Source organism: Rhinoderma darwinii, chromosome 13 (assembly GCF_050947455.1).
Source record: "Rhinoderma darwinii isolate aRhiDar2 chromosome 13, aRhiDar2.hap1, whole genome shotgun sequence".
NCBI lineage: Eukaryota > Metazoa > Chordata > Amphibia > Anura > Rhinodermatidae > Rhinoderma > Rhinoderma darwinii.
In genome coordinates this window covers 70119750-70136848 of record NC_134699.1, presented here as the reverse complement: position 1 = coordinate 70136848, position 17099 = coordinate 70119750, and the positions used below count along the sequence as shown (strand labels likewise).

The 17099-nt window shown below is 46.0% G+C and overlaps 1 protein-coding gene across 5 annotated transcripts in view; it reads left to right on the top strand.

Annotated features, from left to right (window-relative positions):
• Window positions 1-4312: 4312 nt before the first annotated feature.
• The window catches only part of BPTF (bromodomain PHD finger transcription factor), a 34792-nt gene continuing 22005 nt past the window's right edge, over window positions 4313-17099 (top strand). For 3 of the 5 annotated variants that reach the window (XM_075845675.1, XM_075845676.1, XM_075845673.1), the window contains exons 1-12: window positions 4313-4963; window positions 9153-9975; window positions 11963-12180; window positions 12668-12844; window positions 13289-13450; window positions 13691-13840; window positions 13918-14102; window positions 14572-14927; window positions 15006-15137; window positions 15246-15375; window positions 15457-15589; window positions 15705-15887. In XM_075845675.1, the coding sequence (XP_075701790.1) occupies window positions 4519-4963; window positions 9153-9975; window positions 11963-12180; window positions 12668-12844; window positions 13289-13450; window positions 13691-13840; window positions 13918-14102; window positions 14572-14927; window positions 15006-15137; window positions 15246-15375; window positions 15457-15589; window positions 15705-15887 (3094 nt within the window). In that variant the 5' untranslated portion in view covers window positions 4313-4518. The remainder of the gene's footprint in view (window positions 4964-9152; window positions 9976-11962; window positions 12181-12667; window positions 12845-13288; window positions 13451-13690; window positions 13841-13917; window positions 14103-14571; window positions 14928-15005; window positions 15138-15245; window positions 15376-15456; window positions 15590-15704; window positions 15888-17099) is intronic. The other 2 variants (XM_075845674.1, XM_075845677.1) reach the window with 2 other exon arrangements.

The window sequence follows — 17099 nt, the reverse complement described above, 5'->3', positions numbered from 1 at the left end:
GGATACATTATATATAATATTTGGGGTCTCCTCTGATTATTACACTGTGGATACATTATATATAATATTTGGGGTCCCCTCTGATTATTACACTGTGGATACATTATATATAATATTTGGGGTCTCCTCTGATTATTACACTGTGGATACATTATATATAATATTTGGGGTCTCCTCTGATTATTACACTGTGGATACATTATATATAATATTTGGGGTCTCCTCTGATTATTACACTGTGGATACATTATATATAATATTTGGGGTCTCCTCTGATTATTACTCTGTGGATACATTATATATAATATTTGGGGTCTCCTCTGATTATTACACTGTGGATACATTATATATATAATATTTGGGGTCTCCTCTGATTATTACACTGTGGATACATTATATATATAATATTTGGGGTCTCCTCTGATTATTACACTGTGGATACATTATATATAATATTTGGGGTCTCCTCTGATTATTACACTGTGGATACATTATATATAATATTTGAGGTCTCCTCTGATTATTACACTGTGGATATATTATATATATAATATTTGGGGTCTCCTCTGATTATTACACTGTGGATACATTATATATAATATTTGGGGTCTCCTCTGATTATTACACTGTGGATACATTATATATAATATTTGGGGTCTCCTCTGATTATTACACTGTGGATACATTATATATAATATTTGGGGTCTCCTCTGATTATTACACTGTGGATACATTATATATAATATTTGGAGTCCCCTCTGATTATTACTCTGTGGATACATTATATATAATATTTGGGGTCTCCTCTGATTATTACTCTGTGGATACATTATATATAATATTTGGGGTCTCCTCTGATTATTACACTGTGGATACATTATATATAATATTTGGGTTCTCCTCTGATTATTACACTGTGGATACATTATATATAATATTTGGGGTCTCCTCTGATTATTACACTGGATACATTATATATAATATTTGGGTTCTCCTCTGATTATTACACTGTGGATACATTATATATAATATTTGGGGTCTCCTCTGATTACTACACTGTGGATACATTATATATATTATTTGGGGTCTCCTCTGATTATTACACTGTGGATACATTATATATAATATTTGGGGTCTCCTCTGATTATTACACTGTGGATACATTATATATAATATTTGGGGTCTCCTCTGATTATTACACTGTGGATACATTATATATAATATTTGGGGTCTCCTCTGATTATTACACTGTGGATACATTATATATAATATTTGGGGTCTCCTCTGATTATTACACTGTGGATACATTATATATATAATATTTGGGGTCTCCTCTGATTATTACTCTGTGGATACATTATATATAATATTTGGGGTCTCCTCTGATTATTACACTGTGGATACATTATATATAATATTTGGGGTCTCCTCTGATTATTACTCTGTGGATACATTATATATAATATTTGGGGTCTCCTCTGATTATTACACTGTGGATACATTATATATAATATTTGGGTTCTCCTCTGATTATTACACTGTGGATACATTATATATAATATTTGGGGTCTCCTCTGATTATTACACTGTGGATACATTATATATAATATTTGGGGTCTCCTCTGATTATTACACTGTGGATACATTATATATAATATTTGGGTTCTCCTCTGATTATTACACTGTGGATACATTATATATAATAATTGGGGTCTCCTCTGATTATTACTCTGTGGATACATTATATATAATATTTGGGGTCTCCTCTGATTATTACACTGTGGATACATTATATATAATATTTGGGGTCTCCTCTGATTATTACTCTGTGGATACATTATATATAATATTTGGGGTCTCCTCTGATTATTACACTGTGGATACATTATATATAATATTTGGGTTCTCCTCTGATTATTACACTGTGGATACATTATATATAATATTTGGGGTCTCCTCTGATTATTACACTGTGGATACATTATATATAATATTTGGGGTCTCCTCTGATTATTACACTGTGGATACATTATATATAATATTTGGGGTCTCCTCTGATTATTACACTGTGGATACATTATATATAATATTTGGGGTCTCCTCTGATTATTACACTGTGGATACATTATATATAATATTTGGGGTCTCCTCTGATTATTACACTGTGGATACATTATATATAATATTTGGGGTCTCCTCTGATTATTACACTGTGGATACATTATATATATTATTTGGGGTCTCCTCTGATTATTACACTGTGGATACATTATATATAATATTTGGGGTCTCCTCTGATTATTACACTGTGGATACATTATATATAATATTTGGGGTCTCCTCTGATTATTACACTGTGGATACATTATATATAATATTTGGGGTCTCCTCTGATTATTACACTGTGGATACATTATATATAATATTTGGGGTCTCCTCTGATTATTACACTGTGGATACATTATATATATAATATTTGGGGTCTCCTCTGATTATTACACTGTGGATACATTATATATAATATTTGGGGTCTCCTCTGATTATTACACTGTGGATACATTATATATAATATTTGGGGTCTCCTCTGATTATTACACTGGATACATTATATATAATATTTGGGGTCTCCTCTGATTATTACTCTGTGGATACATTATATATAATATTTGGGGTCTCCTCTGATTATTACTCTGTGGATACATTATATATAATATTTGGGGTCTCCTCTGATTATTACTCTGTGGATACATTATATATAATATTTGGGGTCTCCTCTGATTATTACTCTGTGGATACATTATATATAATATTTGGGGTCTCCTCTGATTATTACACTGTGGATACATTATATATAATATTTGGGGTCTCCTCTGATTATTACACTGTGGATACATTATATATAATATTTGGGGTCTCCTCTGATTATTACACTGTGGATACATTATATATAATATTTGGGGTCTCCTCTGATTATTACACTGTGGATACATTATATATAATATTTGGGGTCTCCTCTGATTATTACACTGTGGATACATTATATATAATATTTGGGGTCCCCTCTGATTATTACACTGTGGATACATTATATATAATATTTGGGGTCTCCTCTGATTATTACACTGTGGATACATTATATATAATATTTGGGGTCTCCTCTGATTATTACACTGTGGATACATTATATATATAATATTTGGGGTCTCCTCTGATTATTACTCTGTGGATACATTATATATAATATTTGGGGTCTCCTCTGATTATTACACTGTGGATACATTATATATAATATTTGGGGTCTCCTCTGATTATTACACTGTGGATACATTATATATAATATTTGGGGTCCCCTCTGATTATTACACTGTGGATACATTATATATAATATTTGGGGTCTCCTCTGATTATTACACTGTGGATACATTATATATAATATTTGGGGTCTCCTCTGATTATTACACTGTGGATACATTATATATAATATTTGGGGTCTCCTCTGATTATTACACTGTGGATACATTATATATAATATTTGGGGTCTCCTCTGATTATTACACTGTGGATACATTATATATAATATTTGGGGTCTCCTCTGATTATTACTCTGTGGATACATTATATATAATATTTGGGGTCTCCTCTGATTATTACACTGTGGATACATTATATATAATATTTGGGGTCTCCTCTGATTATTACACTGTGGATACATTATATATAATATTTGGGGTCTCCCCTGATTATTACACTGGATACATTATATATAATATTTGGGGTCTCCTCTGATTATTACACTGTGGATACATTATATATAATATTTGGGGTCCCCTCTGATTATTACTCTGTGGATACATTATATATAATATTTGGGGTCCCCTCTGATTATTACACTGTGGATACATTATATATAATATTTGGGGTCTCCTCTGATTATTACACTGTGGATACATTATATATATATAATATTTGGGGTCTCCTCTGATTATTACACTGTGGATACATTATATATATAATATTTGGGGTCTCCTCTGATTATTACACTATGGATACATTATATATAATATTTGGGGTCTCCTCTGATTATTACACTGTGGATACATTATATATAATATTTGGGGTCTCCTCTGATTATTACACTGTGGATACATTATATATAATATTTGGGGTCTCCTCTGATTATTACACTGTGGATACATTATATATAATATTTGGGTCTCCTCTGATTATTACATTGGATATCCTGAGCGGCGCTGCAGTTCCCGAGGTGACGCCACCAGGGGGAGCTCTCCGCCGCCTTTTTGCCGTCACGTGACTCAGGCCTGGCTCTTCCAGTCGAGGGAGAGGGTAAGATGGCGGCCGCGGTGGATCCGGAGCCAGGCGCCGCCACCTGTGACTGAACGTACCGTGTCTGCTGGCCCGGGCACAGCCCCCTCTCTCCCGGACCCCACCGCCACCCGTTCCCCAGCTTTCCTACATCAGCCCGCCCTCCTGAACCCCCTCCGCTCCAGAGGCCTAAGTATGAGGGGGCGGCGGGGCAGGCCGCCCAAGACCCCAGCACTGCCGCCCGCCGACACCTCCCCGGGCCCCACAGCCGGACTCCGCTCCAGACTGAGGGGCATAAACAGCCGGGGCCGCTGGGCGCTGCATGGAGACAGCATCAGCTCATCCCCAACCCGGGGGCGCCGGAGGAAGGCCGGGCCGGGATACAGTGGTCGGGGCAGGAGAGGCCGAGGAGGCAGGCCAGGCGCAGGCCGGACCCCCAGTAAGGTGGTCTACGATGACCATGAGAGTGATGACGACGAGGAGCCCGACGAGCGACGGGACGAAGAAGACATAGAAGAGACCGACGACGTCGATGACGACGACTACCGACAAGACATGGACGAGGAGGATGACGACGACGCCAGTTACTGCACGGACAGCAGCTTCAGGAGCCACAGCACGTACAGCAGCAGCACCCCGGGTGAGCGCCACCTAGCGGCCGGGGCCACTCAGGGAAAGGGGGGAGCGCAGGAAACGGCTCATTGTGGAGAGCGCCCCCAGCGGCCGGTGCCGGTACTGCAATCATTGCCAGGTGGATAATATTATTGCCCCCCCCACCTTGATAATAATAATATTACTGCCCCCCCACCTGGATAATAATAATATTACTGCCCCCCCACCTGGATAATAATAATATTACTGCCCCCCACCTGGATAATAATAATATTACTGCCCCCCACCTGGATAATAATAATATTACTGCCCCCCACCTGGATAATAATAATATTACTGCCCCCCACCTGGATAATAATAATATTACTGCCCCCCCACCTGGATAATAATAATATTACTGCCCCCCCCACCTGGATAATAATAATATTACTGCCCCCCACCTGGATAATAATAATATTACTGCCCCCCACCTGGATAATAATAATATTACTGCCCCCCCACCTGGATAATAATAATAATACTGCCCCCCCACCTGGATGATAATAATATTACTGCCCCCCCACCTGGATGATAATAATATTACTGCCCCCCCACCTGGATGATAATAATAATACTGCCCCCCCACCTGGATGATAATAATATTACTGCCCCCCCACCTGGATAATAATAATAATACTGCCCCCCCACCTGGATGATAATAATATTACTGCCCCCCCACCTGGATGATAATAATATTACTGCCCCCCACCTGGATAATAATAATATTACTGCCCCCCCCACCTGGATAATAATAATATTACTGCCCCCCCCCACCTGGATGATAATAATATTACTGCCCCCCCACCTGGATAATAATAATATTACTGCCCCCCCCACCTGGATGATAATAATATTATTGCCCCCCCACCTGGATAATAATAATATTACTGCCCCCCCACCTGGATGATAATAATATTACTGCCCCCCCACCTGGATAATAATAATATTACTGCCCCCCCACCTGGATAATAATAATATTACTGCCCCCCCACCTGGATGATAATAATATTACTGCCCCCCCACCTGGATGATAATAATAATACTGCCCCCCCACCTGGATGATAATAATATTACTGCCCCCCCACCTGGATAATAATAATAATACTGCCCCCCCACCTGGATGATAATAATATTACTGCCCCCCCACCTGGATGATAATAATATTACTGCCCCCCCACCTGGATGATAATAATATTACTGCCCCCCCACCTGGATAATAATAATATTACTGCCCCCCCCACCTGGATGATAATAATATTATTGCCCCCCCACCTGGATAATAATAATATTACTGCCCCCCCACCTGGATGATAATAATATTACTGCCCCCCCACCTGGATAATAATAATATTACTGCCCCCCCACCTGGATAATAATAATATTACTGCCCCCCCACCTGGATAATAATAATATTACTGCCCCCCCACCTGGATAATAATAATAATACTGCCCCCCCACCTGGATAATAATAATATTACTGCCCCCCCCACCTGGATAATAATAATATTACTGCCCCCCCACCTGGATAATAATAATATTACTGCCCCCCCACCTGGATAATAATAATATTACTGCCCCCCCACCTGGATGATAATAATATTACTGCCCCCCCACCTGGATAATAATAATAATACTGCCCCCCCACCTGGATAATAATAATATTACTGCCCCCCCACCTGGATAATAATAATATTACTGCCCCCCCACCTGGATAATAATAATATTACTGCCCCCCACCTGGAGGAGAATAATATTACTGCCCCCACCTGGAGGAGAATAATATTACTGCCCCCACCTGGAGGAGAATAATATTACTGCCCCCACCTGGAGGATAATCATATTACTGCCCCCACCTGGAGGATAATCATATTACTGCCCCCACCTGGAGGAGAATAATATTACTGCCCCCACCTGGAGGATAATAATAATATTACTGCCCCCACCTGGATGATAATATTACTGCCCCCACCTGGAGGATAATAATATTACTGCCCCCCCACCTGGAGGAGAATAATAATGTTACTGCCCCACCTGAAGGATAAGAACGTTATTCTTCCTTCTGCCTCCTCATTTCCTGTTTCCCTCCTCCCGGTTCTTCCTCTTCATTTCCTGTTTCCCTCCTCCCGGTTCTTCCTCTTCTTCCTCTTTATTTCCTGTTTCCCTCCTCCCGGTTCTTCCTCTTCATTTCCTGTTTCCCTCCTACCGGTTCTTCCTCTTCTTCCTCTTCATTTCCGGTTTCCCTCCTCCCGATCCTTCCTCTTCATTTCCGGTTTCCCTCCTCCCGATCCTTCCTCTTAATTTCCGGTTTCCCTCCTCCCGGTTCTTCCTCTTCATTTCCGGTTTCCCTCCTCCCGATCCTTCCTGTTTCTGTATCTTCCTTCCCACCCTCTTTGGTGTTCTCCTCTGCTCTTCCTCTTCATTTCCTGTTTCCCTCCTCCCGGTTCTTCCTCTTCATTTCCTGTTTCCCTCCTACCGGTTCTTCCTCTTCATTTCCAGTTTCCCTCCTCCAGATCCTTCCTCTTCATTTCCGGTTTCCCTCCTCCCGATCCTTCCTCTTAATTTCCGGTTTCCCTCCTCCCGGTTCTTCCTCTTCATTTCCGGTTTCCCTCCTCCCGATCCTTCCTGTTTCTGTATCTTCCTTCCCACCCTCTTTGGTGTTCTCCTCTGTTCTTCCTCTTCATTTCCTGTTTCCCTCCTCCCGGTTCTTCCTCTTCATTTCCTGTTTCCCTCCTCCCGGTTCTTCCTCTTCCTCCTCTTCATTTCCTGTTTCCCTCCTCCCGTTTCTTCCTCTTCATTTCCTGTTTCCCTCCTCCCGATCCTGCCTCTTCATTTCCTGTTTCCCTCCTCCAGGTTCTTCCTCTTCCTCCTCTTCATTTCCTGTTTCCCTCCTCCCGGTTCTTCCTCTTCATTTCCGGTTTCCCTCCTCCCGATCCTTCCTGTTTCTGTATCTTCCTTCCCACCCTCTTTGGTGTTCTCCTCTGTTCTTCCTCTTCATTTCCTGTTTCCCTCCTCCCGGTTCTTCCTCTTCATTTCCTGTTTCCCTCCTCCCGGTTCTTCCTCTTCCTCCTCTTCATTTCCTGTTTCCCTCCTCCCGGTTCTTCCTCTTCATTTCCTGTTTCCCTCCTCCCGATCCTTCCTCTTCATTTCCTGTTTCCCTCCTCCAGGTTCTTCCTCTTCCTCCTCTTCATTTCCTGTTTCCCTCCTCCCGGTTCTTCCTCTTCATTTCCGGTTTCCCTCCTCCCGATCCTTCCTGTTTCTGTATCTTCCTTCCCACCCTCTTTGGTGTCTTCTCTGTTCTTCCTCTTCATTTCCTGTTTCCCTCCTCCCGGTTCTTCTTCATTTCCTGTTTCCCTCCTCCCGGTTCTTCCTCTTCCTCTTCATTTCCTGTTTCCCTCCTCCCGGTTCTTCCTCTTCATTTCCTGTTTCCCTCCTTCCGGTTCTTCCTCTTCATTTCCTGTTTCCCTCCTCCCGGTTCTTCCTCTTCATTTCCTGTTTCCCTCCTCACAATTCCTCCTCTTCATTTCCTGTTTCCCTCACAATTCCTCCTCTTCATTTCCTGTTTCCCTCCTCCCGGTTCTTCCTCTTCCTCCTCTTCATTTCCTGTTTCCCTCCTCCCGGTTCTTCCTCTTCATTTCCGGTTTCCCTCCTCCCGATCCTTCCTGTTTCTGTATCTTCCTTCCCACCCTCTTTGGTGTCTTCTCTGTTCTTCCTCTGCTCCTCTTTCTTCTTCTGTTTTCCATCTTCATGTCCTTCCTCTCTATCTTCTTCTTCTTCCTCTTCTTTACTTTCCGGTCCTCACCTTTTCTCCCTTACATATTCTTCTTTCTTCCTCTCTCCTTCCTTTTCTCTTCCTCCTTCTCATCCCTTTTACCTCATTGCTTAAACCGTTGTGTAAAATCGCTCTACCTGAGATAAGCCGTGGTAGCCACGCCCCTTGTAGCGAGGCCCAACCCCTCAGACGTACAAGCTGCTGACGGCGCAGATCAGGGTGAGAATCCCCCTTTAATTCTGGAGACTTCTCTGATTCAGAACTTGCTCCCGATCCTGCAGACTGCCAGAGAGCTTAGTATTGCATGATTCATTTTAGATGTAGTGTCCCTTTAAAACAAAATGGCCGAATAGCGCAGACTGCGGGTGTTTTACATCTTTATGTGACTTATTGTTTCATCTCTTAACAGGAAGGCGAAAGCAGAGAGTTCACCGACCTCGCTCTCCGATCTTTGAAGAGAAGGACGTCCCTCCGCTGGAGTTCCCCAAGTCCTCGGAGGACTTGCTGCTGCCGGGCGAGCACTTAATGAACGTCATTGCCGTCTACGAGGTGCTGAGGACCTTCGGTACGGTGCTGCGGCTGTCTCCCTTCCGCTTTGAGGACTTCTGCGCCGCCCTAGTGAGTCAAGAGCAGTGCACCCTGATGGCCGAAACGCACGTCGCTCTTCTCAAGGCCGTCCTTCGCGAGGAGGACACCTCCAATACTACCTTCGGACCGGCCGACCTAAAGGACAGCGTCAACTCCACCTTGTACTTCATAGACGGCATGACGTGGCCGGAGGTCCTGCGGGTCTACTGCGAGAGCGACGAGGAATACCGCCACGTGCTTCCATACCAGGAAATGGACGATTACCCCTACGGACCGATCGAGAGCAAGGTGCAGGTTCTGCTCTTCCTGGTGGATCAGTTTCTAACCACGAACATGGCCCGCGAGGAGTTAATGTCGGAAGGGGTGATCCAGTACGACGACCACTGCCGCGTGTGTCATAAACTGGGGGACTTGCTTTGCTGCGAGACGTGCTCTGCCGTCTACCACTTGGAGTGCGTCAAGCCGCCTCTGGAGGAAGTGCCGGAGGACGAGTGGCAGTGCGAGGTGTGCGTGGCCCACAAAGTATCAGGCGTCAATGACTGTATCGCTGAAATCCAAAAAAACAAGCCTTACATAAGGCACGAGCCAATCGGATACGACCGACACCGCAGGAAATACTGGTTCCTCAACAGACGGGTCGTTATGTAAGTGTCCGATCCATCAGTGAATGGAAACCACATTCTGAGGCTGAAAACCCCTCAGGTCTTCTACTTCTCCCAGCTGAGGGTTTGTTACAGTGTATCAGTGTAGTTGTTCTCCTGTCCTGGACTAATCGCTCCTATCTACTCTTGTACATTGTACCAAGCCAATCAGCTGTGTGAAATATAAGGTCAGGGCCTCTGGATGTAAACAAAGAAGGTTCACTTTCACTGACAGCAACATTTACATTCAGAGGCGGAGCGCCTGTCCTGACCTGAAGCTTCTCACAGCTGAGGGTTTGTGACAATCCTCTGTGAGGTGTACACAGCAGCTAATTAGTGGACCCGGGTAGCTGACGGGAAGGAACATAAACGCCTTATTGCCAAAAGGCATCAGAACGGGCGCGTCTTCCAAGATACCAAAGAGTCGGTTTTATAAAGTATAAGCAGCCACACGATAAAATGGCGGCGCGGTCTGACGGTCCAAGTCGCGTGACGTCACGTCTGCATGTTATCTGGAAATAGTGACGGCAGACCTCTTATATTAGGGCATTGAATTAAAATTTCAACAGGGCCCCCCCCCAACATGTTTTGCCGCAGGGGTATTGGGGCCCATGGCGGCGAACGCTAACACCTCCCCTAGTTATAACTTTCCAGGTGATGTCACTGGGGATTGTCCATCCTGAGAGCCAATCAGAATCGTTATGTCCAGCCAAGCCCTTCTAGAAAGTGATAGACAGCGGTATCGTCCAATTGGAGAGTTCAAAGCTTAGCTTAGGTGATTCACAGGCGCGCGTGCACGGGCAACCAAGTAATAAGTATCGCGGTCCGTCATTCCGGGCACGGACTGTCACCCGCATTTGCAGGCCGTGCTCCCATTGTAAAGTATAGGAGCACGGTCTGTAAATTAGAAAAACAGGACCTGTCATTTCTACGGCCCGGACGCCTTCCCGTAAATATACCCCATGGGTCCGTGGGCCTTTGAAATAAATGGATCAGTATTTTGATGCGTGATTGCAAATAAATATTCGTTGTGTGCACGGGGCTTTAGTGACGCGCAGAGGGGTCCTTGCGCTACAAATAGGAATATATAATACTATTCAGAGGCGGCTACTACAGGAGGAGTCCCGATGGACCCATCCGCTGGGCAGCCTGAGTCCCGATGGACCCATCCGCTGGGCAGCCTGAGTCCCGATGGACCCATCCGCTGGGCAGCCTGAGTCCCGATGGACCCATCCGCTGGGCAGCCTGAGTCCCGATGGACCCATCCGCTGGGCAGCCTGAGTCCCGATGGACCCATCCGCTGGGCAGCCTGAGTCCCGATGGACCCATCCGCTGGGCAGCCTGAGTCCCGATGGACCCATCCGCTGGGCAGCCTGAGTCCCGATGGACCCATCCGCTGGGCAGCCTGAGTCCCGATGGACCCATCCGCTGGGCAGCCTGAGTCCCGATGGACCCATCCGCTGGGCAGCCTGAGTCCCGATGGACCCATCCGCTGGGCAGCCTGAGTCCCGTTGGCCTCAGCGAGGGCCTCACATTTATGACCTGCCTCTGATGTAGGATCAGAGGATTGTCTGCACTGCTACATGGCAACAAACCGTCAGCTGTGAGACGTATTAGGCCAGGACAGGTTTCTCTCATGCCTGTGGCTGCTGTTCCTCTTATAGTATTAACATGATATATAGAATCCCATTCCTTTACATTTGGAGGCAGGTTTTGGGTAATTTCTCATTGTTTACATCAAAAGGTTTGTTACAGTGTATCAGTCTAGACAATCTTCAATGAGCAGAGCAACCTGGATGAACAGGATAGAGCGGTTTGTGTCACCGATACATTGTAACAAACAGGATGAGGTCTGGATAGGTTTACAGCCCCTGTATGTAAATAATGAATGTTTCCTGACCGCAAGCAGAGATCTTGACAATGATGAGAAATTGAAACGCAGTGATTCCAGGATGACTTGTACTCTTTTTTTTATCTGTTCTGTCTGTAGAGAAGAAGACACGGAGACGGAGAAGAAGATCTGGTACTACAGCTCCAAGCCGCAGCTGGAGGACTTACTGGAGGTCCTGGACAAGACGCACTATGAAGCCGACCTCTGGAAAACCTTAGAGGACCTGCGGGAAGAGATCCACCGGCACATGGACATAACGGAAGAGCTGACCAACAAAGCCAAGGGCAACAACCGCTCCTATCTGTCCGTGGTCAATGGTGAGGGTGGGCTCTGATGTGCTGCCATTACAGGGGGGGCATCGCTGCTGTCTGAGGGGTCTCGGAGATGACTAAAAGCCACTAGAATCAGGAGAGAGGTGATCGTATCAACTTTAAAGGGGCCGTCCAGGATTAGTAAGACATGACTGCTTTCTTCTGAAAACAGCGCCACCCCTCTCGTCAGGTTGTGTGTGGTATTGCAGACCGCTGTATTCACTTCAACGGAGCTGAGCTGCAATACCTGACACAACCTGTGGATAGTGGTGGCGCGGTTTCTGGATGATAGCAGCCATGTTTTTCTCCACCAGTTCCTGATATGTTGATGGGATGGAGCCATAAAGCACTGACTTTGGGGGTCCGGCTGGTTAGGATCAGTGTCAGACCAGTGTCAGTGATGAGAGCTGTAAGTCCGGATGTCAGGCGGATGACAGGAGAGCTCTGCTTCGCCAGCTTCTTTATATTTTATTGGAATTTTCTGTCCATTTAGAGGAAATTATGGAACGGCTTAAAGCTAAACGTGATGAAGCAGAGCCGAACAAGGTGACAGCAGAGGGAGAAAAGTCTGAAAGTGCAGCCTTGGGGGAGAGTAACATGGAGTCAAGTACCACCACCAAAGCAGAGGATGCTGGGAATGGAGAGGGGACGGAGAAGGGGCAGTCTGGAGGTGAGACTCTTGGTCAGTGTTCTTTCTGGGGGAGGTGATTGTCACCAGATTGTGTCCTGCCCCCCCTGCTGTATCTCTACATGTAGTTAAAGGGGGTCTCCATTTTGGATGATCCCTACTTGTTAGAAGATCTCTTGACAATAAGCTGATCAGTGTGTCCTCCTGCCGGGATCCCCAGCGATCAGTTGTATTCTGTGGGGCGATCTGGCAGTGTGTTCAGCTTCTCTGCAGCGCCACCACAGGGGAAAAGAAGTATTACATGGTGTCCATTCATATCAATGTGTTGTCTGTGTAATGTATGGATGTGCCGGGTCCTCCAGAGCAGGAGAGGTAGATCCTGAACAGAAGACCCCCCTCTCTATTAACGCAGAATTCCCTAATATGGTATAAGGATAGGTTTCCTGAACTGGACAATCCCTTTAAATTGTGTGACTCTCGTTGCAGAGAGCGCAGAGCCTGAAAAAAGCAGCACAGAGGAAGCTCCTGCCACTGATGAAAGCAAATCCAGCGATGCATCAGCTAAAGACCCCGAGAAGCCTCCAGCCGTGGATAGCAGTAAAGAGACCGAGGATAGGACCACCGAGCCGGCAGCGTCTGTCACGTCAGGTACTTTACGCAAGCTCCGCCCTTTACGCAAAGCTCCGCCCTTTACGCAAAGCTCCTCCCTTTACGCAAAGCGCCGCCCTTTACGCAAAGCGCCGCCCTTTACGCAAAGCGCCTCCCTTTATGCAAGCTCCGCCTTTCACACAAGCACCGCCCACGTTATTTAAATGTACCGTAAATGAATTAAAAGTCTCAATTTTATGCTAGAAAAAGTTGCTGAATATTATTTTCCTGTCTTACCAGATCCCTCAGAACCTGCCTCAGGTACCACGGTTCCTCCGGCGCCACAGTCTGCCAGTGATGACGGCCGTGCCGGCAGCGCTGCACCTGAACCGCAGGGAGATGTCTCCAGTAAACCTCCTCCGCAGCTCACCTTGAAGCCAGAGGAGACAGGTGAGGGTGTGAAGTATCACTGTGTAAGCCTCTACCTGCGTATAGTGACCTATAATCATACATTGTCCTTTTTTTAGTTTTTGGGGACGGGAAGTTGGAGAAGTGCCCGATGGATACATTGGATCTTCTCTGTCCGGGGAAGACTCCCTCCAGGATGGTGACGCGGTTGCGGAACCCCGACAGCAAGTTAAGTCTGTTGAAGAGTCACCAGTTCAGTGCCGCAGTCCATGAAGCAAATCAGATTTATAAGGAAGGCAGAGAGGTTTGTGTTTTGTGTCGGCCACCTATGGAGCAGCTGCACTCAGCGGGACACCTCCGGCTCTGCTGCGTCTACGGGCTCACAACCTTCCTGTTCATCTCCTGCTTTCTGGTGTCTGTCCATCTTTCCAAAACAATCACCTAAGAACCTTGTCTCTGCGGTGACGGATTCCTTGAACACCAAGGTAGAGATGTGATTGGTCACTGGGGTCTCCTTGGTTCTGCTCGTTTTAGGACGTCATTTTTATTTTTTCTTCCTTATAAAGGTGTCCCTGAATCTGAGCGCTGCCATCATTTACAAACCTCTTTGCAGACTGGTGTTTAGGGTCCCTGGCCGGTTGTACTGCGGTCATGCCACCCTGTTGGCTATTTGCTCTATTGCATGGACCGTACCACTTCTTTTCACAGGTGGGGTCTGCCGCTGCTGGACAAGCATTTTACTTTATTAACTTGTCTACGTTTTGCCCTTACAGGTCTTGGTGGTTAATTCTCAAGGTGAGATCTCCCGACTCAGCACCAGGAAGGAAGTGGTCATGAGAGGCGTCCTGAGTTGTTACTTCAAGCTCGGTCAAGAGGGCAAGTATCGCGTGTACCACAACCAGTACTCCACCAACTCGTATGCCCTGAACAAGCACCAGCACAGGGAGGACCACGACAAGAGGAGACACCTCTCTCATAAGTTCTGCCTGTCGCCCAATGGGGAGTTCAAGTGGAACGGCTCCGTCCACGGGTCTAAGGTGTTGACTATATCCACACTGAGGCTTACCATCGTCCAGCTGGAGAACAACGTCCCCGCGCCCTTCCTCCATCCCAACTGGGCCTCGCACAGGTAACGGCCGCCGTTCTTTTAGCAATATTCTGCATGTTGTGAACCTTCGGATTATATCATGGCGTCTGTCTGCCGCAGGTCAAACTGGATCAAGGCCGTTCAGATGTGCAGCAAGCCTCGGGAATTTGCACTAGCGCTGGCGATACTGGAGTGCGCCATTAAACCGGTGGTCATGCTGCCCATTTGGAAGGATTCTCTGGGTCACACGAGGTATGTGTCGGCCTTCTATGTAGCGTTCTGGGAGATGCCATACGTGGCAGGTGTACGGCCAGCGTGGCGTTTAGTAGGCTGCCAGACTGAAGATGACTTGTTTTCCAGGTTGCGGAGGATGACTTCCATGGAAAGAGAAGAAAAAGACAAAGTCAAGAAGAAGGAGCGCAAGCAGGAGGAGGAGGAGAGCATGCAGCAGGCCACGTGGGTCAAGTACACCTTCCCCATAAAACATCAGGTATGGCTTTCTGGGGTCTCGTCCTCGGGTGGTCACTGCTCTGAAGTCCATCCAGAAATGTGACCAGCTGCTTGTTCTCAGGTTTGGAAACAGAAGGGTGAGGAGTACAGGGTGACGGGGTACGGAGGGTGGAGCTGGATCAGTAAAACGCACGTCTATCGCTTCCAACCCCGCCTGCCCGGAAACACAAACGTCAACTACCGCAAAATGTTGGGTGAGTGGCCGCCTGCCGCTGGTTTGTGGCTCGGTCTTTCCATCGAGTTATTGTGGATTCATGTTAAGTCTCAAAAGGAACCGAAAACTTCACCGTTTCAATGTCTAACCATCAGCAAAAACCGAAAGTGCAATGGAGATCGAAACCACGGAGAAGAAGGAGGAAGAGGAGGAGAGGAAGATCAAGCCAGATCCTGTGAAGGAGGAGAAAGATCCGAAGGACCAAGTGAAAGACCCGACTGATCTAAAAGACAAGGCGCCTGCGGAGGATGATGAGGATTCTTACTCTACAAGGAAAGGTAGTCCTGACGGAGCCGCCATCAGCCACAGTCTGATCTTATTAACCCCTTCGCGCAAAAGGACATGCCATTACATCCTGATGCGGGGGGAGAAGTATGGAGCGCGCTCACGGGCTGAGCGCGCTCCATACACTGCGGGTGTCGTCTGTTTTACAGCTGACACCCGGCACTAACGGCCAGCAAAAGCCATTGGCTGTTTAACCCCTCAAATGCTGCGGTCGATGGCGACCACAGCATGTGAGGTGTTGAAAAGAGTGGGGCGGACAGCTCATCGCGTCCTGCAACGCGATCTGGGGTCGCCAATGGATGTCCTGGCAACCCGGGGGCCTAATGAAGGGCCCCAGGACCGCCTACACTCTGAAAAAACCCTTTTCCCAAAGATAAAAAAAGTAAATCAAACTGGTATCGCTGCGTCCGTAAAGTCGGAACTATTAAAATATAAATAGAACGTTCTTTAATGCACACGGTGAACGCCGTAAAAAAGAAAATATTTAAAATGCCCAAATCGCTGTTTTGTGGTCAACGTGGCTGTAAAACAAAAAAAATGGAGGCCTCCCTTTGTCAATTTCAGCCCACAAATAATTTTTCCCAGTACATTAAATGGCACCAACACAAACTACAACTCCTCCCGCGAAAGATAAGCCCTCACACCGCTCTATTGACGGGAAAAATAAGGGCATGTTCACACGCGGCGACCAAAAACGTCTGAAGATACAGAGTTGTTTTCAGAGTTTTCAGGTGGAAACCGCTCCTGATTTTCAGATGTTTTTGTAACTACTCGCGTTTTTCGCGGCGACTTTTACGGCCGTTATTGGAGCTATTTTTCAATGGAGTCAATGAAAAACGCCTCCAAAAATGTCCCAAGAACTTTCCTGCACTTTTTCGCGGGCGTCTTTTTACGCGCCGTATTTGGACAGCGACGCGTAAAATTAAGGCTCGTAGGAACAGAACATCGTAAAACCCACTGAAAGCAATGGACAGATGTTTGTAGGCATATTAGGGGCGTTTTTTTCAGGCGCAATTCGAGGCGTAAAACCCCCTGAATTACGTCTGAAAACACTGCGTGTGAACATACCCTAAGAGTTACGGCTCTTGGAAGGCGGCGAGAGGAGAGGAGTCCTGGCCTCCAGACTGGAGGGGGCAGTAGTGAGTACTCTTAAATGTACAATCAGACTACTAGAATATCCCCTGATCGTTATTTTGTAGGTCTTT